The following is a 25,198-nucleotide window of genomic DNA, read 5'->3' as shown; positions in this document are numbered from 1 at the left end:
TTCTCTCTTCGCTTCTCTCCCCCCCAGGAAAGGGGAGAGGAGGCTTTTGAAGATGCCTTCCCCCCCCCCTTTGCTTTCCCTTCTGACATCTCTTCCGGTGATGTCAGGGGGCGTTGCATATGCTAATGAGCTATTATGCTAATAGCCTAGTAGCTCATTAGCATACCGTATGCTAATAAGCTTCTGCAGATCTTTTTCTACTAAAAGACCCCTTTTTGTGTGTGTGTGTGTGTATGTATGTGACCAACATGCTCAGAGCGAGCGAAGTCAGAAATGTTACAATCGTTTTTGATTGGTTATAGAGCACTACAAGACTTTCACTGCTGGAAGGATCATGCATCGCTTAACCCTCTTGCTGCAATAGGCTGCAGTTCCCTCCTCTGCAGTACCTGGTTTAAAATAGGGTTGCTAACCTCAGATGGGGCCTGGAGACAGGCCTGTAGCCAGGACTTTTTACGTCGGGGGGCATTTAGATTTCTTAGGGGGCACTGGCTAATTGAATTAAAGGAATACCTTCCCCACACCTGCTGCCACTCAGGGGCCCTGGGCTGGATGGGAAGTTTTTTGGGGGGCTTGCCAGTAAGTCAGGGGGCCTAGCCCCGAGATGCCCCACTGTAGCTACGGGCCTGCCTGGAGATCTCCTGGAATTACATCTCCAGACTACGGAGCTCAGTTCCCCTGGATAAAACAACTGCTTTGGAGGGTGGACAATATGGCATTATACCCTGCCCCATCCTCTCCAGGCTCCAATTCCAAGTCTCCAGGAATTTCACAACCCAAAGCTGGCAACCAAGGAGGACTCTTGTACTGAGGCCCTAGTGCCTTCCTGTTCTGGGATATCTTTTTTTTTGGGATCCCCCTAAGGGGAATTCTGTTCTGGGATACCTTGTAAGCAAAAGCTTCTCACATGAGGTATCCCATTAAATATGATGTCTCTTTCTCCGTCTAAACTCATGTTGGGGTCTAGATTTTACACAAAATGATGGCTGCAGCATCATTAAGGACAGGATAGTTTGAGAACTGTCATAAAAATGCTTCTGATAGAAAGCTATAATATCTTTTTGGAAACTGGTGCTGAGAGTAACCTGGAGCTTGGCATGTTGTTCAGGGTGGTGAAAACCAGGGAGGATTGTGAGGCACTCCAAAGGGATCTTTCGAGTACTTCTTCACCCAAAGAGTTATTAACACATGGAATTCACTGCCACAGGAGGTGGTGGCAGCTACAAGCATGGATGGCTTCAAGAGGGAATTGGATAAGCATATGGAGCAGAGGTCCATCGGTGGCTATTAGCCACAAGGTATAGATAGGGACTCCGGGGCAAGTGATGCTCTGTATTTTTGGTGCTGGGGGGGTCGATAGTGTGAGGGCTCCTAGTGTCCTGGCCCCACTGCTGGACCTCCTGATGGCACCTGGTATTTTTGGCCACTGTGTGACAGAGTGTTGGACTGGATGGGCCATTGGCCTGATCCAACACTGCCTTCTCTTATGTTCTTATTTTGCTCACCTGTAGGTAGCTCTCTATCTCTCACCTTCCTTCAGGACCCATGATTGCAGGGCTTGAAGGCATTCAGATCAGTATTTGGGAGGATCTTCCAGCTAGAAATGGGAGATTGCCTCAAACATCCTTCATAACAGGCTGGGAGAGGTGCTCTTGAGGCAAGCAGTGGAATACACACTTCCTCTATTTACCCTCTCTTCCTTGGCAGCTGTTTGATTATGCTGACCCTTTTTGTGGGCTTTGCCCACAGACCAGATCTATGCAAACAGCCTCTCACAATCACTGTTAGGTACTTGGTGCCCAAATATGTGGCTCTGTTCACAAACTGGCTACTGGACACTGCCTGAAATGATAATGCAGCCCCTGACCAGTTTCAATGAGCACTCTGTAAGGAACTTAAAGACGATCTATTAAAAGTGCTTCTGCTTGTTGAATAATTGTGGGAAATGGTTCCAAAGCCAATGTACATATCTTTTCATGTGCTCAGTCTCCCAGGTAAAATCCAGGAACTCCCCATGAAATCCCAGCCCACAAAGGAGAACACAACTGCATCAATGGTTGGATGTGGAAGAGAAATGCCACATGAGTGTGCCCTTGCTTGCTCCCCTGCTCCCTACCACAAGCATTAGGCGAACCAGCCCATTGTGAACATTTCAGGACAGAACAGTATAAATTCAAATTGCCTTGGAGCTCAGATGTCACCTAACCAAACATCCAGGGAAGCAACTCAAAACTGCCCTTTTTTGTCAAAGTTCTTGCTCCTGGTAAAGCTGCAGGCTTGTATTGCCTTTGAAAATATTTACAGCTTTATGGCACGTCTCCCTGATACTTAAAAATATATATTATTGTTCCCAGGACTCAGAATCTACACTTGCAAATCTGCTTGCAATTCCATAAAAGTTTGCAAGCTTAAACCTGGACATGATACATACATACATGTAATTTAGCATTTGCAAATTCTGCACATTTGTATCTCTTGTTTTTAAGAGAAAGTTATAGTGTGGGGATACTCACAGTCCTTCAGCAATGCATTCCAGAAAAAGATCATTTCCTTTGATAACGGTCACATCAGAACTCCGGCCAGAAGACTCAGAAGGAATAAGCAATCTTGGTTTTCGTTCCTTGATTAAATTGGCTAAAAAATGAGGGGAGAGTAATTTCACACCTCTTGATCTATAATGAATCCAGCCCTGATATTTTCAGTCATGCTCTACCGCATCTAAGTGAGCACTCATTCATGTATGCTGAATATATTGGTATAGAAGTGTTGACCTAGAGCCTGGGAGACCCAAGTCTGAGTCTCCACACTGACATGGAAGCCTGCTGGGTGAACTTGGGCCTGGGCCACTTACACTTGCAGCCTAGCCTTCCTCATAGGGATGTTGTTAGGATACAATGGAGGAGAAGAGAATAACTTAAGTGAGTTTGGACCCCATTGGGGAGAAAGGGAAGCTATAAATGGAGTAACTGAATGCATTAGAAATCGATTGGCATAACCTGCCTACTTCCTGTGACACTAAATTTTGCCACAGGCTTGAAGTCAATATTATGATTTTTAATGTGCCATGCTGGAATTCCCCTGACCCATTCTGTGCAGTCATTCAAAGGCCGTGGATAATTGTCTTTTAAAGAGCGACAAGGGTACTGATTCTGATTGGGACCACAGCAAAGGGGAAAGGGGCTCCTACCTCCCCCCACTCTTTTCCTGAGTTGAAATGGCTCTGGGGGCCATTATGCAGACCGTTTTGGACCTACACATACACTGGACAGTACGAACTCAGACCTGACTCACTAAAAGTTGTAACATCTAGTCTGAATCACATTTAGGAGAAAGTACTATTCCAATTTATCAGAGAAACAAATCTAAATGCTCTATAACAGTATATCAGACATTTGGTATTCGATTTATAAGTTGTGTGTGAATTTTGTAGACACAATAAGATAGTTTCAGAGGGTAGCCGTGTTGGTCTGCAGTCAGTTGGATTCACCAGGGCTGCGATCACATGGGCAGTTTAATCCACTGTTGCCCCCCCCCTCAAATTAAGCCAGGTTATTTTGTGGCAGAGAATCCTGACCAAACTCACCCATTTTAGCATGCTTCAATGCTGTTTTACCCCTCCTTGCATTACCAGATGGCAGAAAGCAGGGAGTCAGCCTGTCAGCCATTTTTTTAAAGACGTTTGCCCTTAGGAGCATGCCCAGAAGCACTCAGCATGCTGGGATATGGAGTTCATGAGGGTTTCGGGCATTTTCTTTTAAAATTAAGTCCACAGAGCAATCGCGCAAGTGGTGAAGAGACTGCTGGGAAATGGAGTCCACTGCCGTCCTCCCTCTAATCGTTTCCTTTCACCCCTTCCCCAAACAATATTAAAAAGCTGCAGAGAAAGGGGTGTATATATACATATGAATCTGAAGAAGGACTTTCATTAAGGGAGCCCTTAGGAGAGGAGCACCAAACCCTTCGGGGAAGCCGTGTGCATCCACCCTGGGACTTTGTCTATGACCCATTTTAAAAAAAAAAGGAAACTGAATAGACAAGTGGGGAGGAGCTGTTGACAGACAAGATGATGAGCTGTAGCAGGCATCTGGGGAAGGTGAGCCAGAAGTGAGGGAGGAGGTCAGAGTGGGTAGGGGGAGGAAAGTGGGAATCTCCCCCACAAGTCATGGCACGTTCTACCTGTATTTTCATCTCTCAAATGAAACCCCTTTTCAAAACCTTGTCATTTGCATTGACTCTTATTTCAGCAGGTTAGATATATTGTATTCCGTTCAAATCCATGTTATCTCAGATGCTAAATAGTGGCAACTCACCCGTAGTAGCACGAGGTGAACTGGAATCATTAGCATGCTTAGCTGAAATAAACAAAAATGGAAACCAAATGGAAGTGTGAATGAATGATGAAATTTCTCGAAGAGCTGATGGAAGCAAACAAACTAAAAACGGTTTTAGACCATGATGTTGCCAAACTTTTTGGAGATGGGTTTTCTATCCTTCCCTAAAAACAGCATTAGCATAATCCATCTCACAAGTGGCACTTGACATCTTTCTAATCCCAGCTGGCCTGGGGTGAGAGGCAATGCCACTGACTAAAAATAGAGGCATAAACTGAAACCATATCCCCCACATGGTTCTCTAGACCATAATTCCATTATTCTTTCTAAATGCAAACTCACACATAATTATTAAACATGTAATGCTTGCATGCTTTATGATCATGAACTGATATGCACACAATGTAAGTGAACATGTCAAATTTGGATAATTGTAATTTGTGTTGCAAAGTTAAACTGGCCATTGAAAAAACCATGAGGACAGTTTCCTTCTTGAAAAGAAAGAATTAGGATTACTTCACCATGGCAATTGTCTCTCCTTAGCCATGGCCATGTTCAGAAGTACATCAAGAAGCTTTAGAGTGATATAGGCACAGATCCAGCTGTAATAATCCTGACTAGAAAATGTGCAGCTGCCATTATGTAAACAGGTGACAGTTATATGCATAGAGGGTAGGGATGGGCATAAACTGGAAAAATGGAGTTTGGCAGAGGTTCATACTTTAGAGGATTTTATGAACCCCAAACTTCTCCATTGCATGACCTGGTTCATACTTTGGAAGTCCGTGGGGCCTCCCACCCGTACATTAGCTATGAAGGCATTTAAATACCCTCAGAGTCCACCGCAGCCAACCTTAGTGAGCTCTAAAGGCAATTAAATGCCTTTGGAGCCCACTTCTGGGTCAGGCTGCCCAACCAGAAGTGAGCCTCAAAGGCATTTAAATGTCATCTGAGACCACCACTTCAACTCAAGTGAGAGTACCAAAGGAATTTAAATGCCTTTGGAGCCCATCTCCAGGTCAGATCAGGCCAGCCAACTGAGCTCTGAGAGTGAGGTCCGGAGCTCACTCTTGGAGCTCAGTCGAGTTGGGCAGTCCGAAGGCTCTGAAGGCTTTTATAGACCTTTGGAGTCCACTTCTGGGTGGGGCCTGCCCATACAGGGACATATAAGGCCTATTAAAGCCTTCAGAGCTTACTCTGGGAGCTCGGTTGGGTTGGGCCTCCTGACTCGACTGAGCTCCAAGAGTGAGCTCCGAAGGCCAATACAGAGCTCACTCTAAAACCTCAGTTGGGCCAGCCTGATCCATTGGTGAGCTCTGAAGGCATTTAGAAGCCCTTGGGGCTCACTTCCAGTCGGACAGCCCAACCCAGAAGTGGGCTCCGAAGGCATTTAAATGCCTTCAGAGCTCATTTGGGTCAGGCCACGGGCTGCTGGTGGGCTTCAACAGCATTTAAATGCCATCATAGCTCACTTCTGAACCTGCCCACAAACGTCCAAGAAAACATGGAGATTTGTGGGCAGGTTCATTGGACGAACCAGCCTCCTGAACTCCTGGTTCATGCTTCACGAACGGGCTTGCCAAACCAAGGCTGATAAATTGCTTTGTGCCCACCCCTAGTGGACCATCCAGCTGACACTAATTTTTTGCTGTCTGAATGCTACATTTTGGCTCACAAAAGCTGATACTGTAATAAATGTAGCCTCAGAGTGTAACCATGTTGGTCTGCAGTAGAAGAGCTAGATATGAGACCAGTAGCGGAGATATATGCTTTAGGGCAGTGGTTCTCAACCTTCCTAATGCCATGACCCTTTAATACAGTTCCTCATGTTGTGGTGACCCCCAAACATAAAATTATTTTCGTTGCTACTTCATAACTGTAATTTTGCTACTGTTATGAATCGTAATTTGTGTTTTCCAATGGTCTTAGGCGACCCTTGTGAAAGGGTTGTTCGACCCCCAAAGGGGTCGCGACCCACAGGTTGAGAACCACTGCTTTAGAGAGTCCAGGCTCCCTTTGTCCCTTGGTATCAGACAAAGGGAGCTTCGAATCTCAAAAGGTTATATCCCAAAAATCTTGTTGGTCTCTAAGGTGCTCCGGGACTTTAATTTAACTCCCATAATAAATATGTACATCTTTAAGATGCCACAAAACTCTCTTATTTTGACTGCAGTAGAATAAGACAGCTATAAATTCCATACTTACACTATGGCAGCAGCATGGAAATAAAGATTCCAACACATATCAAATAAATATAACGTGATTACAGTATCAATTTGTGCATCACTTGCACATACACAGAACATAACAGAAATTTTCAGTTGGTTTTGGGGAAGATGCAGAATGGAGCCCTTGAGGCAGCAAAAATATGGGAAAAGTCCAAAAGAGAATTTTGACATTTTTCTCCAATCCAATTGCCAACCACGGGATGCATCTACCATTACATTACTGCAAACTGTTCAGTGAGCTGGTCTCATTGATTTTGACCGTGTGCTGTTTTGTGAACAAGTGTTCCTATTTTTCGTCTAACAAATACCGGAGAATATCTGGGCATAATGCCGACAAGTGCCTCTCCTGTGTCAATTCAGCTTCCCTCAGAACCTCCCCTTTGTATTGAACAGCAAAAGGATCTGTTTGGTGGTGTCTTCCGGAGGGGAAAAAGATTGATTTCCATCGTCCATTGTGATTATATTTTATATAGGGGAAAGTGCTTTGGAGAGCCAACAGCTGCAAATGCTTTTTATGACTTCGGTTGAGCTTGGGTAGTGCAGATAACAGTGTAAGCATCAATATATTAGCATAGATTTCCTTCACTTTAAAAAAAAATCATCCTAGAGACAGATGTCACCTGCATGGAGTCCCTGAGGAATTAAAGCTTTTGGAACAGGCAGGGGTTTGGGAAGGGAATAATGGTGGGGGGAAAGGGGAGGAAATTGAATCCCCAGACTTACAACGTGTAACTGTCAATGTCATGGGCATTTTCTGTACAATTGTCCTCAGTCTTGGAAATGCAGCAAAGCAGCAATAATCATTCCGGCTGTCATTTTCATCCACATTTGCAAAGTAAAGATCTCCCTGACGGCTCATGGAGACCCTTTCATCTTGTGGGATATGCTGTAAATCTAGCAAGGAGAAAAAATAATAATGATGGTATGGTAATGACCTCCCCATATGATGACATCTTGCTGTTCTGTCAAATGTTTGCTCCCAGGTGAGGAAACGGCTCTTTGATGTTAAAGAGTCATGAGGTCTGAAGGAACCAGGGCTGTGTTCTGCTGTTGCCTATATTATCGTCCAGAAGAAAATGGCTCATACAACACGACAAATGTCTATGCCCATAAACAGCCCAATGGATGGAAGCTGTAGTCTTATAAAGCCATCCTGCTTAAATATTCTGTAGGAAGAATGTAACAGTTGCCATAAAGAATGCATCATTTTAATTGTGTATTCTATTAAGGTGGTTCAAGCCTGCCAAACAATTAGTATTGCAAGGACCTATATTGTAGGCATCATGGCTGTCATGAAGCCCATCGCTCCTGTCACAAGGAACTCAGACTTATGGCCTGCATTCCATAACATAATTACATTTTCAGCATGCTGTTTTGATAGCCCAAGTGTTTGGTATATTTGCAAGAACACAGGGAATGTCATAGTGGTTGAGAAACACTGCCTAGCGCTAAGCGTAAGGGAATATATTCATCAGACCCCAGCACATAAACATCTTGACTCCAACTGAACAAGAGAGTCTTCTGCAATTCATCTTATTCACCCTGGATTTGGGAATGTGGAATTACCTGGGCTTGCTTCTGAAGTGGATATAGTGCATTAGGAATCATCTGCCCCCCCCCCCTCACTTTTAGTTCCAAGTCTTGTACTGAATGTGAATGCAGCCTTCAGATCTTTCTGTTCCCTCATGTCTTCTTCCTACCCCACATGCCAATGTGTACTTGAATAATGATAAAACACTGCGGAAAAGCAATGTTGATGTGATCATACGTAGACAAAAAGCCTAATAACAGAATAAATACTAATGGTTTAAAATTATTCAGAATAAAAAATACAACATTTCTGACCTAAGCTTTAAAACTTTTTTTTGGGGGGGGGGGGAGAAAAGGGAGAAATGATTTTACTTTATGGTAATTTGTACCACCAATTTGTACCACTGATGAAGGCCTTGTAGTCAAAATGCATTTCTTTTTTAATTGATTTTTTAAACTATTTGTGATGTATTAAAGTTTGGTTAATTTTTCCATATGTAACCCATTAGTATATTTTCTGTTATTAGGCCTTTTGTCAACCGTTTTTTTTCTGGGTTGAAATTTTGGTTTTCTGTTACGGTTTTGCTGCATAGGTAAAGGTAAAGGTTCCCTTGCTCGAAAGCCAGTCGAATCTGACTCTAGGGTTGCGGTGCTCATCTCCGTTTCAAAGCCGAAGAGCCAGCGCTGTCCGAAGACGTTTCCGTGGTCATGTGGCCAGCATGACTAAACACCAAGGCGCATGGAACGCTGTTACCTTCCCACCGAAGTGGTACCTATTTATCTACTTGCAATTTCTTGCTTTCGAACTGCTAGGTTGGCAGGAGCTGGAACTAGAGACAGGAGCTCACCCTGTCTTGCGGCACCCGGGTCTTGAACCGCTGAACTACTGACCTTCCACAGCCTGCAGTTCAGCGTCTTAACCACCGCAGCACCCCAAATGAGAAGAAGAACAGTTGCTGCATACATACAACTATACCATAGTTTCTTTTGTGTGGTGATTCACCACTGCTCAGAAGCGCAGGTCTGCCTCAGCAAAACACCATACAAAAAAGAAGTTCGATCCATATTGCTTTTCAGAGTGTTGTTTTTTTAACAGATGCTTTCACATCTGGGGGGATATATGCAAATGCATTGAAGAACTGTAGTAAACAGTGCATACTCCAATTTAGGAATTATTTTTAGAAATTCTCATAGTTAAACCAGAAGTCAGGAGGACTGGAGAGCATAGAACAGTGAACTCATGCCAAGATAAACAGAAATAAATGTGAGAAATCCACTCAACCCTTAAATTAACAATTTTAGAGATGTTTTTCTGGTGTACGTTGTATATTTCTTCATATTACCTAAACTGTTCAGGCCTTCCAAGCCAATAAGAGGTTGGCAGCTGACGACTATATCAAAGATATAGTCTTCAATTTCCCAGAAGGGTTGGGCCAAACCTAGGGTAGGTGGAGAGTATCTAAGAAAAAAACCCTTATTGAAACCAAAAACAAAGGACCAAAGCCCAAAATCAAACAAAACCAACACAAAGTAATCAAAGGAAAAAACTTTATTCCATAAATTAAAGAAAGAATGTGAAATACTGCCAATATGAATAAATATATACAGTGTACATACTGTTATCATTCTTTCACACTGAACACACTTCTTCTAATTTGTGAGGTATGCAATAATCATGGTATGGATCAAGATTCACCCCTCAAGAGATCTGGTTTATGTCCATGTAGAAGAATCATGTTTCTGAACTTGGCTTGCTCCATATTTGAATACAGAAAGATCTTTATCATACAGATGTATGAGAATGACCTTTCTGATGTATTGGATCAACAGGTATTGTAAGGTCTACTTAAATCATTGTTGTTCCCTTTACATGATTTCCCACCCATTGGAACAGCCATATCCTAAACAGATGAAAATTTAACTTTCTGTTCCCTTGAATTTGCCATAAGTGACCACATCTACACTTAAAATTCAATTTACAGAAAAGCTTTTTCAATACTACTTACCAATGTTCATCCAGTAAATGTGTAATGGTGGGATTCCTTTGGGAGGGTTACAGTGCAAGACTATTGAATCACCATGTTCCACATCTTTAGGGCTTATCTTCTCTTTAGGGAATTTAGGAATACCTACGACAGAAAAGACATTTAGAAGATATGAAGCACTGAATAGATGGTCTGTAAGCATTGTACTCTTCCTCTGAACTACTCTGAAATCCGATGGATGGTTTGTTTTAGGGGTTACACACTAAGAATATTCATGTATCAAAAATTATACTCAGGATCTGAACAATTATCCAAGGATAATCCTACAAGTGACACTAATAATGCTATTTAATTTAATATGGATTGGATTCTATGCATACATTCTGCTTGATGGGGAGTGTTATTTAGGTCCTGTGCTTAAGGAGGATGTTCTTATTACCATGGTTTTCCCCATGTATTTATATGTCATGTATTTGATGCAGTTTGCTTTTGTATTGTGAAACAGCATCTCTCAAGGCACTGTTGAATTCATACCAGTAACACCTTGGAGTCTGTATCTTTCTACTGGCAGCCACATACCCACCAGTGCAATAAAAACCCATAGCAGCGGAGGCCTGCTGCTTAAGGAGGCCTAATTAATGAGGAGCCTTTCTCAGGCAGGAGAAGGAAAACGAGAAGAAGAACAGTTGGGTTTATACCCTGCCCTTCACTCAGAGTCTCAGTGTGGTTTACAATCTCCTTCCCTTCCTCTCCCTATGACAGACAACCCCTGAGGTGGATGGGGCTGAGAGAGTTCTGAGAGAACTGCTCTTGAGAGAACAGCTCTGAGAGAAATGTGACTGACCCAAGTTCACCCATCTGGCTGCATGTGGAAGAGTGGGAAATCAAATGCGGTTCTCCAGATTAGAGTATGCTGCCCTTTACCACTACACCAAATTTAGCAAACCAGAAAGCTCCTAATACCACAGGAAAACTCCAGTGTTGGCAAAATGGATTCACAGGATCTGACTCAACCAAATATAGCTTTGTGTCCGGTTATTTATCATATTGTAGCTGCAAAGCAGTAATGCTCCAGAACACCCCAGCTATGAGCAAATCTGAACCCAGGACTGTCTTCAGTCCTAGTCCAATAGTCCATCTGCCCCATCACACTGGTTTACAATGTACAGTAGCAGAAGTGAAGGAGAGTGATTTTAACATCAAAAAGGGCATTCAGCTCAATGTGTCATTTTCACTCAATGTACAAACACAGAAAATTCAAAAACCCCTTGCATTTGGGGTGTCCATGGTTCAGTAGCACTGGAATATATGATGAGATGCAATCACAAGGAACAGTGGTCAGGCTATCAGATTGCTGCTGTGATGCATCAAAGGATGTGATTACACATCCATTACTGTGCAGGTTATGTAATTGGATGACTGGGCTGACAATAAACACACAGAAAGGTCTTTCTGTGAAGTGGCCCTAATTTAAAAGATCTGATCAAGACATGCATTGGAAGATAAGAGAATATAACAGTGACATTTTGGCTATATTTCATCTTGTTTATTTTATTATGCTGCTCTCTTCCTCTTGCGCTGGGTATGTGTGGTTCACAAACCTATTTGGCTGGCTGAAATTTTTTAAAAGTAGCCTTAGGCTAGGATATTAGAGCTGGTTAAGTTCACATTTCTCATGCATAGAATGATTGGGAGCTGAATTGGTAAACTGGCTCAGTTGAAAAACATAATGTTTGAAGTTCTATCAGTCCATTCATGGGTGGGCTAGTTGATAAGTAATGAACATGAATGATGAACATGCATGTGCAAACTAGGTCATAAGCACACTTATGTGGAAGTTTGTATTAATTTCCCCCCATGAATATACTTGGGGGACTGACTGTGATATAAAGGGTAACAAGGGTTTTGTCTGGTTAGCGTTAGCTTTCCATAGTATCCAGAATACAACATATGGGCTACAGTGCTATGTACATTTACCTGGGAAGAAGCTCCACATAATAAAATGGGACTTGCTTCTAAGTAACTATGCATAGGGTTGGGAAGATAAACATGCATAAAAAGTGAACTGGGGAAAGAAGCCTCACATTCACATATATCAAATTTAGAGCAATTTACACAAAACAAAATTCTTGCGGCTACCATGAAGAATTTAAAGCACATGCGTGCCGGGAGTTCCAAGCTTCCCATGCAGGGGTCTGATTCTGATCAGCGAAGAACACGGCCCAGTTGTCCCAAAGATTCTAGTAAAACAGCCAGGTGCGCATGATTTCTCTTGTACTGTGCTATAGAAGTGCTAAAGAACCTTGATTTAAACACCATCAATAACTTAATGTCCCACAATGTGCAAAAGAACCAGAATGACTGTACTGATGTCTGTGAGTTTACAATGTCATCCTTTTGCATGTACTCCACTTTTGATGCTTTACTGTGCAAACTAGTAAGGACCTGTTATGTGAAAAGGTCAGGGCTCTCTGTACATTATGGGTGGTCAGCTGTGACTGCTGGACCTACTTGTATCCCTGAAACCTGTGACAGAAGTCGTGGTGGGTGGTAGCATCTGTGAAGTGGGGTAACACACCCTTTTTAACCCATTCACTTCTATGGACTTTGAAGGGTATAAGTTTGCTTAGGATGGCACTGACATTAATTCAGAGATGAAAGCACTGGGGTCCTGCTGCTAGAGCTGCCAGTCTGAAAATATGGTGCCATATATTGGGAGTCAGTGCAGCGTAGTGGCTAGAGCGCTGGATTAGGAACTGGGAGACCCGGGTTTAACTCCTCACCATGGCAGCAAGCTGACCGACCTTGGACAAGCTACTCTCTCTCTTAGGGTTGCCACGCCTGGGTTGGAAAATACCTGGAGACTTTGGGGGTGGATCCAGGAGAGGGTGGGGTTTGGGGAGGTGAGGGGCCTCAGCATGGTACAATGCCACAGAGTCCACCCTTCAAAGCAGCCATTTTCTCCAGGGGAACTGATCTCTGTCAGCTGGAGATCAATAGTAAAAGTGGGAGATCCCCAGGCCCCACCTGGAGGCTGGCAACCCTACTCTCTCTCAGCCTAACCTACCTCATAAGAGCAAACAGTTTTTCTTTCCTGACTTGTTTGGAGAAAGGATGGAATAAAAATGTACCCATAATAGATATGGGCAATGAAAATCTCATCTTCCTCAGAACTGTCAAATTATCTGCACAGGTTATGATAGTTATTAAGTGCTTCCCTTAAGCAATTCTTTATTTATGAAACAGTCACAGGGAGAGGACAGTTGTCAGACACACAGATTTACACTGTTCGTAAAGCCATCAATGTTTGTTTTTTTTCTTGGAAATGGCCACATTAACGTGACACAAGGTGTATTTTATTATATGAAATGGCAAAACTTTTAAAGCTGGCTTTGTTTTTAATACAAATTTGGGGGGAAATAAAGATCTTCCCTTTATCATATTTTCAGATGTTTCATAAATACAGGCAGAGGATCTGATTTCTAGGGACTGATCCCACACTATTGTTGCAATGATCTAAAAGAAGCTCCAGAATTCTGTGGCTTTCAATTATGACCCACGACAAACACATTACTTGGGAGACAAACCACTTTTTAAGGTTGTTTCAGGGCATCTCCTCTGCACATTCCAGGCAAGTTAAGACACATGCAAAGTACTCAGCTTAATCAGCACCACATGTAATTAAGCCAAAGTGAAAGAATGAAATAAGAGCAGTGGCAAAGCAGAAACAGGGGGAAGGAAGTACAAATTTATTCTATGTGTCATATCCACATGCCACTCTAGCTTGGGAGGCTGTTTTGCGTTTGGGGATCCAAGCCATTGGGTCACATCTAGTTTGTGTTCCATAAAATATAAATGTCAGCAAAAAGTTCACATTCTTCTGAGGCTTTACGAGAACCATAATATAAACGTTGTGTGAAATCTGTTCACTGGTCCATAGAAATCAGGTAAGCCTTTGCTTTCTATATACTGGGCAATTCACTGCTGTCGATGGTTCACTCAGATCACTCAGATCAAGAGAACTTCAGCAACTCATATGCGATTAAACCAAAATTAAGCACTGTCAAGTCCCATAAACATCAATATGGGCTACTATTTATTCTGTGAGATTACTAGGGATGCTTCAAATTTTGCTGGAAATCTGATTGGCAGCAGAACATACTGTGTTTGACACTCAAGGTAAGACTGTGAGATGAACAAAGATATGTTCAGCTCAAGCAGAACAATGTGAACAGCTGCCCAACAGGATAGCTTGGAAGACAATTCCTGGCTGATCAGAGGATCAGCTGGAAGTTGGCTTCCAGTGCCCCTCCTAGGAAACTTTACTGGGTTGTGTTTTAGCCTTGCTAGGATACAACAATATTTTTTTTGGTGGGGTCAAAAGCCAACTCTCAGTTCTACTCCTGGAAACTTCACTGCATGCCAGACTTGTTGGTACTCCACAAAGTTATTGTGAGGGGTATAACCAGACGATGACTCCCAGTTGATCAAATGGGAGTGAGCTTCTGATCCACTCTCCCCCCCTAGGAAAAAAATGCTGCTTTGGGGGAGGCTGAGGTACAACACAGAGATCAGAGGCATCAAATCTCTGACTTCGCTGGGTCTAAGCCTTGCACAAGCACAGCAATTGGTGGTAGGGGGATTGCAAGCAGACTCCCGACCCAAATCAGCTGTGAGTCAGCTTCTGGTCCACCCAACGACTTCCCTGGATTGCAGCAGTACTGGGACCCAGGGAAGCTTCTATAGCAGGAGATCATAAACCGAGGTGGTTCGCTGTGAGTCAGCTTCAGATCCCCTGCCACAACCAACCTGTTGGTGCCAAATGCCATGAATAGGTTGTGAAATTCTAAACAGCCCACTGATTAACCAACTCCTCGATTGGAAGTGGCAAACAGGTTGTGAACCAAAATGGCAGGTGTTCAAGCATCCCTAGTAATTACTACATTTCCGTAAGCAAAATGTGCATTGAGATGGTGGGTTGGTGAACTGTGATATTATAGGAACTACATCTTTAAATATAGATCATCACAAGCTTTCATTTGGGAGGAAAAGGCTAGGCTTAGAAGTCAAGGTCCCTCCAATTCACTTGATGGAAATAGACAAGTTGGGTCTAGTGTTCTCACCCAGTGCGACAAGAAGACATGGATTGTGAGGTAAGCCCCACTGAGTACACTTAACTAGGATTAAGACTGCATTCTTTGCTAGTCAGAAGCAAGTTGCAGGTTCTTGTCAGCAAGGGACTCAATTCAAATTCTCCACATGCAACACTCTCCCAATTTGAATTGAGTTCCCTGCTGACAAGAACCTGCAACCTCCAGGAAAGTATTCTTATGATGTCACTGAGATGGTGAGGACTCCAGACTGTACCTCAATCGGGCAATGTGTTAAGAAACATATGTGGCAGTGGTACAAAAGGCATTTGGAGAGATGGGCATTTTGGCCTTGGTCCACTGATTCCTCAGCATGACCCTGTGGCAAAACGAGTTACTGGCCTGAGTACTATGAAGTAAGTATTCTCAGAAAGCAGAAATTGAATGAAATAAAGAGGCCAGTCTTATTCTCCAGATCACACAACACATACATGTATGAAAGCTAGTATTTCTATTTAGATACATGATCCTGGTATTGATACTGACAGCCTGCCAAATCTGAATACCAGTTTGCTCCCCATCAGCCTTTCCAAGCTTCTCTCTGAGTGTCAAGCTTGGGGGATTCGCAGTCTGGAAGCAGAAGATAAACATAGGTTTCTCTACTGTACAGGAAGAGAAAAACGCCTTCTCTTTTCTGTTATCTGCAGTCACTTTCCCTAAATGGTATGGAAGAAAATGCACACCTCAAGGGACAAAAGCAGTAGTGATAAACCAGCTATATAAGCACCTTCCATATAGGAAGGAAATGCTAGACAACATGATGCCAGCTATTTTAGGTCTTTTCTAAAGTGAAGTGCTAGAGATATGTCTTTAAGATTTGATGCAGATTGCAGAGATGCTCATAGCTGATACACTGACCCTACTAGTGTAACAATATTTACAGGAAATGTGTTCAGTATTAAGTCATGCAAATAAATATCTCACCTAACTGCTAACATGTTGCCATTAGTTCAAACTAGTTAGTTTTCATTCATATTAGCAGGATACTATTTTCAAAAGTCAACAATTTTGCAGACCAAGATACCTCTATAAACATACCATTTGTTCCATAATGACATATTGCAAGCAAGAAAAGTGCCAACAAATAGCACCGTGAGTTTGATTTCCTGTTCTTAACTGAATTGTGAATATTTACTGGAGTGGCAGACGCTTTTTGTTGGATTCGCCAATACGCATTAACATCCTTGAGAGCTATACGGATAATAGAGTGATGAATAGTGTCATATATGTTTTCTTTCCTCAAGTGATGAAATTATACTGATACACCCAGTTTGCCAAGGAAAATTGCCAGGCAATGATAACATAATGTATTTTAGGTTGTCTTCCAAAAAGATTTCCTTGCTGAGGTCCAATCTGCTTTATCATCTGGTAGATAAAAGATGTGCTTAATCTTATTCCTCGGAAAAGTCTGAGAATGGCTATGCTTGCAGGCAGGTGACACTGTGCTACCCATAATAAAAAGCCGAATCCATCTGAAAAGCTAGTAGTATTGCTACACTGACAACTTGGTGGGAAAAGCTGCCTGATGGAGAAATATCATTTAACAGCATATGCCCTCACAGGTAATATGCCAGCCCTGTCAGCCGCTAAAGAAAATTGGCTAGCAAGAGGGGAAAATGCCACTTTCTCTGTGAAGTGAATGATGCAAGGTAGAACCAGTATTTTTTGCCAGATGTCCTCTAACCGTACTTTTCTTAGCAATGTACCTGTGCATCGGGGGGGGGGGGAGCACACAGGGATCCGATAAGTTTCTATGTTGACTTATCCTCAGGGATATCCCTATGTATCTCCAAAATGTGCTGGAACAGTGCTTTGGCAGTGACACACCCCATCTGGTGCCAGCTTGGCAATAGTGTAGAACAATGCCATTGCAAGCAGCAGCACTTTTGGACAGAAAGGGGCAGAGCTAGGGACATGGCAGGAGTTAGTTGGTTCACTAAGCTGTCCCAACCCAGGAACACCTGCCAGAACTGGCAGAAAGTTATGTCAACAAAATCCACAGAATAGCCCATAGGTGCCTTTACAACAGAAAAAGCAAAATGCCTCCCCCCACAAGCATGCCCCAGCCCACAAGTCCTGGCATAGTACACAATGCCAACTGTGCCCACAGCCAATCACCTCCCTGCCCAGTGGCAGCCAAACACCATATCCTACACCCAATTATAGTGTACCAGGGATGATCGTGTGTGTGTGGGAAGTATTTTCAGGTTCAGATTTTGAGAAGGACATTAATACTGGGTTTTGGTGGTATTTGGATCCTGCATTGCCATTTTGGGATTCAATATCTCCCCCTGCCCAGGATTTCAGAATTAGTCAGGTTCCTTTATTCTCTATGGAGGAGGGGACGTCAGATTGGCTGTTTTTTTAATATATAACACCAAAATTGCAGGAGAGGTAGTGCTTCCTGTCCACTAAATCAAATTGACAATTCTAAGGGCCCCTGAAGTCTGAAATTTGCAGGGCACAGTGTCAGCTTTGGAGTTTTTGCCTGCCTCTCACCTCTCCATATGGGTACTGAACCAGGAGACCTGGCTCTGCTATCTGAGTGCCTGTCCACTGGGCCATGCCTGTCTTTGCAAAGGTTTCTGCCTGGCCCCATATGGTTGGTGGTGATGTCAGGGCTGCAGTGCAGTACCTGTTGGCATGCCTCCTTTGCACCTGGCATCCCAATGGCTAGGATGCGGATCTGGGCCGTGGGGGCTGTGGGTTTGAGCCTGGCCTCTGTCTTTTCTTTCCCCTTTCTTCTTTCACTCTTACAGGGGAAAACGGCTTGAGGCTTGGAGCAGGGATGGTTCATGTGGGCAGAACTTTTGCTGCCAGCCAGCACCTTGCCAGATGTCCTGTCCTCTGCATGGGTGTCCTTGTCTTGTCCTCTGCATGGATGCCCTTCTTCTATGGGGTGGTTGAAGACACTCGGGCCACGTGCCTTCGTTGGTGGTTGAACTGTTGCTGGATCTTCCCATCCTGTTTGCTATCTCTCTCTGTGTGTAGGGGGGTGATGTCAAAGGGCAGTGGCTGTATAGGTGGGCAGTGATTGGCTGCACCTGTGTGAGCCACTCACAGGGGGGGGTCATCAGTCACCATTATGTGATTGGTGGGCATTGTTGGGGGGTTGCTATGGACTCTGTTGTGCTTGCTATGCTGTCTGTGCCTTGCATGTGTTATCATTTCCCCCTGCAAAATTTCCATAGGGAAAGGACCAGCAACTGTGCTGCTTTTACATCAGCAGCTAGACACACACACCTTCAGCAGCCCTCAGGAGTACACTGTCAGTCAAGTCAGCATAAGTTTCATATAGGCTGATGGATTTAAAGATGAAGATCCAATCCAGTTCTGAAAGATCCAATCCAGCTCTAGTCCTGTTCTAGAACTACTGAGGATCCCTCACATACCCATATACATAAAAAGTTACATCCTGATTTAATGAAATCTTGATGAGCTGCAGTGACTCAGAGGTTAAGACACTGAGCTGCAGACCGGAAGGTCTGTAGTTTGGCAGTTTGAGACCCTAGTGCCGTGTGACAGAGTGAGCTCCCGTCTCTGGCCCCAGCTCCTGCCAACCTAGCAGTTCAAAACCAAGAAATTGCAAGTAGATAAATAGGTACTGCTTCAGTGGGATGGTAACAGCATTCTGTGTACCTCGGTGTTTAGTCATGATCACGGAAACTTCTTCAGACAGCGCTGGGTCTTCGGCTTGAAAACGGAGATGAGCACCACCCCCTAGAGTCAGATTCGACTGGCTTTCAAGCAAGGGGAACCTTTACCTTTTACTACATGAGCCAGGCAATATAGATAAGTACTGATTCTTGAGTCATTGAGTATTCAGCCTGATCTCACAATGTACACAGCAAAGGAATAGTTCCCATTCATTTGGTTCATTGACTCCATGGGCTAGTTTAAACAGCTAAAATCTAACACACTGACACCATTTAATCTATGGCAGATATGCATCTGGTCCTCTTTAAACACTTCTGTATTAAACACTTAATTTACAGCTTCAAAATAAAGTGTTTGGATACCAGTTCTGAGAATCAAAGACAAATACATCATTTCTGTAGTGACTTGTAAGTGAGGTGCTTGAATTTAAAACTTCTGACCTTGGGATCCACATCAGCCATTTGAATGCCTAATTTATTTAGGCCCTAGAAGAGGTTATAAAGATGCTAAGCATGGAATTGGGGAACTGTTCACAGAAATGGCTTTGGTACTTTATGGTCAATGAAATGGAGGGTTTAGATGACTACTCCCAGAGAACTTTCTCCTTCCTTTGGCTCTGGAAGCATTAAATAATTAAAAAGAATAGATTATCCCTGTTAAACTGCTCAGCAGTTGGTGCCTTTGCCTTTATAATTGGCTTCAATCATGTCAGTGCTATATAATTATTGGAGTGCTCCCTTTTATTTCCAACAACTTGCATGACTGAGTATTAAACACATATTTCTGCAGGGAAGCAACCTAAATGTTCTACCTTTTGTTTGGGGTTTTGCACCTTCATTCCCAAAGCAGAACATGGTGGTTTCTTCTTAGTTTAAATTAAGGCAAATAGTAATGATTTAAGAAAACAACAACTGAAAATCACTTTTTTCATTGGGCTGTTGGAATAACTGTAGTTTGTCAACGGCTCTTTTGTTTGGCCTGTCAGAAGTGACCTCGCTTTATGGGAGCCCCACTGTCCTTGAGCCGGGAGTGTATGGCAGCTGAATGGCTCAACTGGCTTAATTTATGCTCAGAAGCTTTACGCAGCATGACTTGTTGCTGTTTTCACTTTCCCTGGGATTGTGAGTTGCCAAGCACCTTACCTCTTTCTTGGAAACTGTTGGCAGGGTCCTGTCAAGTACCATGCTGCTATCATGAACGCACACAGTGATCTCATGCATACCAGGCCTAGCTCTGATAAGGTTCACACATGACTAAAATTGATTTATTCTCAACTCCTTGGTAGTGGCCTTTATCAAATGTTCTCCAGCAACATGCTATTATCTTAAGGGTCTTGTGTTGCCAGAATAGGGTTGCTAACCTCCAGGTGGGGCCTGGGGTTCTTTCTGAATTACAATTGATGTCCAAACTACAGAGAATAGGTTCCACTGGGGACACCAGCAGCTTCTGAGGATAGACCAGGTCTCTTTTTGTAGAAAAAGCACACCAGGAACTCATTAGCATAATAGGCCACACCCAACAGCAGAAACCCATTAGCACATTAGGCCACACCACCATGTTACCAGAAGTGTGGTCATCCAGCCACACCCACCTTTTGCTTCTTATTCTGTTTACCTTGTTTGTTGTCAAAACCCAGGACCTTTTTTTGTTGCAGGAACTCCTTTGCACGTTAGGCCACACACCCCTAATGTAACCAATCCTAATGAGTTTCTGCTGTTGGGTGTGGCCTATTATGCTAATGAGTTCCTGCTGGGCGTGGCTAGCTCGGGAGCCAGCTGGTACTCCGTTCCTGTGTGTTCCATCCCAAAAATAGCCCTGGATAGACTATGACATTACATCCATGCTGAGCTCTTCATGACCTGGCACTCACATGCTCAAAGGATCATCTCTTTCTGTGTAAACATATGTGGCTGCTGCAGTCATTCCAATGGCTCGATCTCAAGCATTCTGTTGTGTTTGTGAGCCAATCTCTTTGCTGTGGAACAGTCTTCATCAACATGTTCAGAAAGCTCCTGTTCTTATGGCTTTTAAGAAAGAATGCCTCAAACAGATAAGAGGGCCTATAAAGGGGTTCTTGGTTTTAGAAAACCGTTCTTCGTTTCTGGCATTAGGAATCTTTTGTAGATGTGTTATGTTTCAAATTATGCTGTTCCCTAAGAACAAAAGAGAAGCCATGTTGGATCAGGTCAGTGGCCCATCCTGTCCAACACTGTGTCACACACTGGCCAAGATTCACATACCATCTGGAGGTTAGGGTTGCCAGGTCTCCACAATGCACCAGCAGGGGGGTGGGAAGGAACATTCTGGGAGTAGAGTGGGGCTCTGCTCTCAGTGACATTGCACAGTGACGTCCCCAACACAATGACATTGCACAGAAGTGACATTATCATGTCGACGATGTTACACGGTGATGCTCTGGACTGAGGGCAAAACTCTATGGTAAAATTGCGGCAAACCATAGAGTTTTGCCCTCAAGCCAGAGTGTTGCCACATGATTTCCCCAACATGATATCACTTCTGCCTGACATCATCACATTGGGGATGTCATCACGTGATGATGCTCTTTGGGAGCGGAGAAAACCATGTGAACAGAAGCCCTCAAAAGTGCAGGATCCCCTGCCTGCGGAATGAGAACCCTACAGGAGGTCCACCAGTGGAGCCAGAATTCCAGAAGCCCTCCCAATGTTGCTGCTCAAGCACAAAGATTACAGAGCATCAATGCTCCAGACATAGTGTTCCATCTATAGGTAAAGGTAAAGGTTTCCTTGCTCGAAAGCCAGTCGAATCCGACTCTAGGGTTGCGGTGCTCATCTCCATTTCAAAGCCAAAGAGCCAGCGCTGTCCAAAGACATTTCCATGGTCATGTGGCTGGCATGATTAAACACCAAGGCGCACGGAACGCTGTTACCTTCCCACTGAAGTGGTACCTATTTATCTACTTGCAATTTCTTGCTTTCGAACTGCTAGGTTGGCAGGAGCTGGAACTAGAGACGGGAGCTCACTCCGTCATGCAGCACACTCGGGTCTCGAACTGCTGAACTACCGACCTTCCACAGCCTGCAGTTTAGCGTCTTAACCACTTGAGCCACCGCAGCTCATAGCCACTGATGGTCCTCAGCTCCATATGTTTATCCATTCCCCTCTTGAAGCTGTCTATGCTTGTAGCTGCCACCATTTTCTGCAGCAGTGAATGTCATGTGTTAATTACTCTTTGCTTTATGTCCATGGTTATTGGGGAAAGCTGGGGTTTTAAATAAATAAAACCAGGCAGGTAGGAGGGAAAAGTCCTCAGTACAGTTTGCCATTTGCCTGCTTATAGCAGGAGACCTTCAGGTAATTATGGCTGTTGCCTGCTAATGATTACCAGATCAGTGGGTGGCAACTGGTTGGCCAAACATAATCAACATGATTGTTGTGCCCACATGATGAAGAAACTTCTTGAGAAACCTGGGAATGACGGTGATGCATGAGGGTAAATTCTGTAGCACTTTGCCAAAAACTCTGCTGGCCCCCCAGCAAGATGTCATTGATTTTGCATAATGCTCAAAGTTATGTCGTCACTTGGGGATGATTTATACCCCCCCAGTAAGTTCCGGCCTTCCACATATCCCACCAGTTGCCAGGCCATACCTGGCATCCCCAATTTCCTGGCTTCTTGGCAGCACCAATCAGGCAATATACCAGTGTTTGAAATTGAGGGAGAATGAAAGAAATTATGCTAAGGAATATTGGGGAGAATGAACAAAGTTGGCTGTGGCCCTGTTCATCATCAGGCATGCTGGCTCCACCCTTCCCTATGCATGTTGCCTCAGCATGAGCACAATGCAGTGCAGAGCTACACATGTGGAGTTTTCATTCCCATAATTTGAAATATACAACCCAAACATTCCTGATCAAGGTGTGGAACCTATATGCATACAACATGTGAATGTACAGGTGCTGTGACCCTGTGCTGTGAACGTACCTAGGTAACAGCAGGACCAGTGTGCTAATTCCTACTTCTCCTCTATGTATATTGACCTTATCTATCTCTATGTCATGCACAGAGGGCAGAAGAAGGAGGAGGAGGAGGAGGAGATTGGATTTATACCCCGCCCTTCACTTGGAGTCTCAGAGTGGCTTACAAACTCCTTTCCCTTCCCCTCCCCACAACAGACACCCTGTGAGGTAGGTGGGGCTGAGAGAGCTCTGACAGAAACTGCTCTTTCAAGAACAGCTCTGACAGAACTATGGCTTGCCCAAGGTCATCCAGCAGCTGCAAGTGGAGGAGTGGGGAATCAAACCCAGTTCTCCCAGATTAGAGTCCACACACTTAACCACTGCACCAAACTGGCTCACCAAACAAAGGAACATTAAGTTAGATGTTTTCTTTTTTAAAGGATTAGATAAATCCATGAAAGACAGATATATCAATGTAACCAAAGAGTGAATGATGCTTCTGTCCTTGATCCATTCCAGTCCGGCTTTCGCCCAGGCAACGGGATGGAGACAGTGCTGGTTGCCCTTACTGAGGACCTTCGGAGGCATCTGGATTGAGGTGGTGTGGTAGAACTGTTGTTGTTAGATCTGTTGGCCACGTTTGACATGGTCGACCACCAGTTGCTGATCCACTGCCTCGCCGACGTGGGGATACAGGGGCTCACTCTTCAATGGCTTGCTGCTTTTCTCCAAGGTCGGGGACAGAGGATGGCGATAGGGGAACAGCAGTCCTGGAGGCACCCACTTGAATGTGGTGTGCCTCAGGGGGCAGTGCTTTCCCCGATGTTGTTTAACATCTACATGCGCCCCCTCGCCCAGATTGCCAGGAGGTTTGGGCTGGGTTGCCATCAGTATGCTAATGACACCCAGCTCTATCTGATGTTGGGCGGCCGGTCAGGCTCCAACCCAGAAGCTCTGAACCGGGCACTACAAGCCGTGGCTGGGTGGCTCAGACTGAGCTGGCTGAAACTAAACCCAGCAAAGACGGAGGTCCTGTGCCTGAGTCGGAGTGGACTGGGTTTGGGGCTCCCTCTCCCGACCTTTGATAGGGCACCGTTGGTGCCAGCATCGGAGGTTAGGAGTTTGGGAGTGCTCCTGGATCCCTCCTTAACTATGGAGGCCCAGGTGGCAGCCACTGCCAGATCAGCATTCTATCATCTTAGGTTGATTCGGCAGCTGGTTCCCTTCCTCAGCCGCGATGACCTAACTACAGTGATCCATGTGACGGTCACCTCAAGGTTAGACTACTGTAACACTCTCTACATGGAGCTGCCTGATCAGGACAGTGGCACCAGGGGGGAAAGAGGCACCCACCTCCCCCTCTGCACAACTTCCCTGAGCAGAAATGGCTCGGGGGGGGTATTATTTGCCCCTCTGTGGGGGTGCATGTACCCTAACACCAAGCTTAACTCATGAGACCTGCAACTTTCATTTAAAAATAAAAAGGAATGAGGCTTCTTATACTGACCGCCTCATCATATTGGCCGCAACCAGGGCTAAATCCTTTTCAGTGGCGGCCCCTCCCTGGTGGAACGAGCTCACGGAGGAGATCAGGGCCCTGCGGGATCCTTATGCAGTTCCGCAGGGCCTTTAAGATGGAGCTCTTCCACCAGGCTTTCACATAGGGGCCACTACTACCACCGCCACCAATGATGTGGACACAATTGGGGCTAAGGATGGCCCAGGAAGATCTGCCACAATTTTTGCGTGACTGATACCACCGGACTTACTTGCTTGGGATCGGCTATAGGTCAACATCATCTCCGGAGAACTGTCTGTTTACCATCATGGCATACATCCCGGGACCATCTTGCATTCAACTGAGTATTATTGTTGTTGTGATGAATTGTTATTAATGTTTTTATTGTTTTTACCTTGTTTTATATGGGTGTTGCCCCTTGTAAGCTGCCCTGAGCCCGCTTTGCGGGGAGGGCGGGGTAAAAATCCCAACACATAAATAAATAAATAATCTAGACATGAAAATCCAAATATTGCTTCCATTATTAGAGGTAGGGTACAGCAGGGTATGGCTACTGAGCATTAGTTTCAAGGACCTATACATCTATACACCAGTTTGGTGCAGTGGTTAAGAATGGCAGACTCTAATCTGGAGAACCAGGTCTGATTCCCTCTCAGAACTCTGAAAGTGTCTGTTGTGGGGAGAGGAAGGGAAGGTGATTGTAAGCCACTCTGAGACACCTTCGGGTAGTGAAGGGCAGGGTATAATGAAATCCTCTTGTAGGCTACTAGGTTATTGCCAGGATATGGTTGCCAGAATGTCACAGGCCACTGGATAATGCTAGTGACATCACAGTGTTAGGAGCAGGTCTTTATATTGG

General features: G+C 44.3%; 1 protein-coding gene across 1 annotated transcript in view; it reads right to left on the bottom strand.

The window, feature by feature from the left end:
* Window positions 1-17,789, bottom strand: part of CHL1 (cell adhesion molecule L1-like) — a 103,286-nt gene extending 85,497 nt beyond the window's left edge. Inside the window, exons 1-5 of the mRNA XM_015417005.1 lie at window positions 17,724-17,789; window positions 10,096-10,336; window positions 7,283-7,453; window positions 4,311-4,352; window positions 2,514-2,634 (exon numbers count right to left, since the gene is read on the bottom strand). Coding sequence (XP_015272491.1) covers window positions 2,514-2,634; window positions 4,311-4,352; window positions 7,283-7,453; window positions 10,096-10,336; window positions 17,724-17,789 — 641 coding nt within the window. The remainder of the gene's footprint in view (window positions 1-2,513; window positions 2,635-4,310; window positions 4,353-7,282; window positions 7,454-10,095; window positions 10,337-17,723) is intronic.
* Between the last annotated feature and the right edge of the window lie 7,409 nt (window positions 17,790-25,198).

This window comes from Gekko japonicus, unplaced genomic scaffold, assembly GCF_001447785.1.
Source record: "Gekko japonicus isolate JY-2015 unplaced genomic scaffold, Gekko_japonicus_V1.1 scaffold3295, whole genome shotgun sequence".
NCBI lineage: Eukaryota > Metazoa > Chordata > Lepidosauria > Squamata > Gekkonidae > Gekko > Gekko japonicus.
Note: the sequence above shows the minus strand (reverse complement) of the source record. Positions and strands in the feature narration are given on the sequence as shown.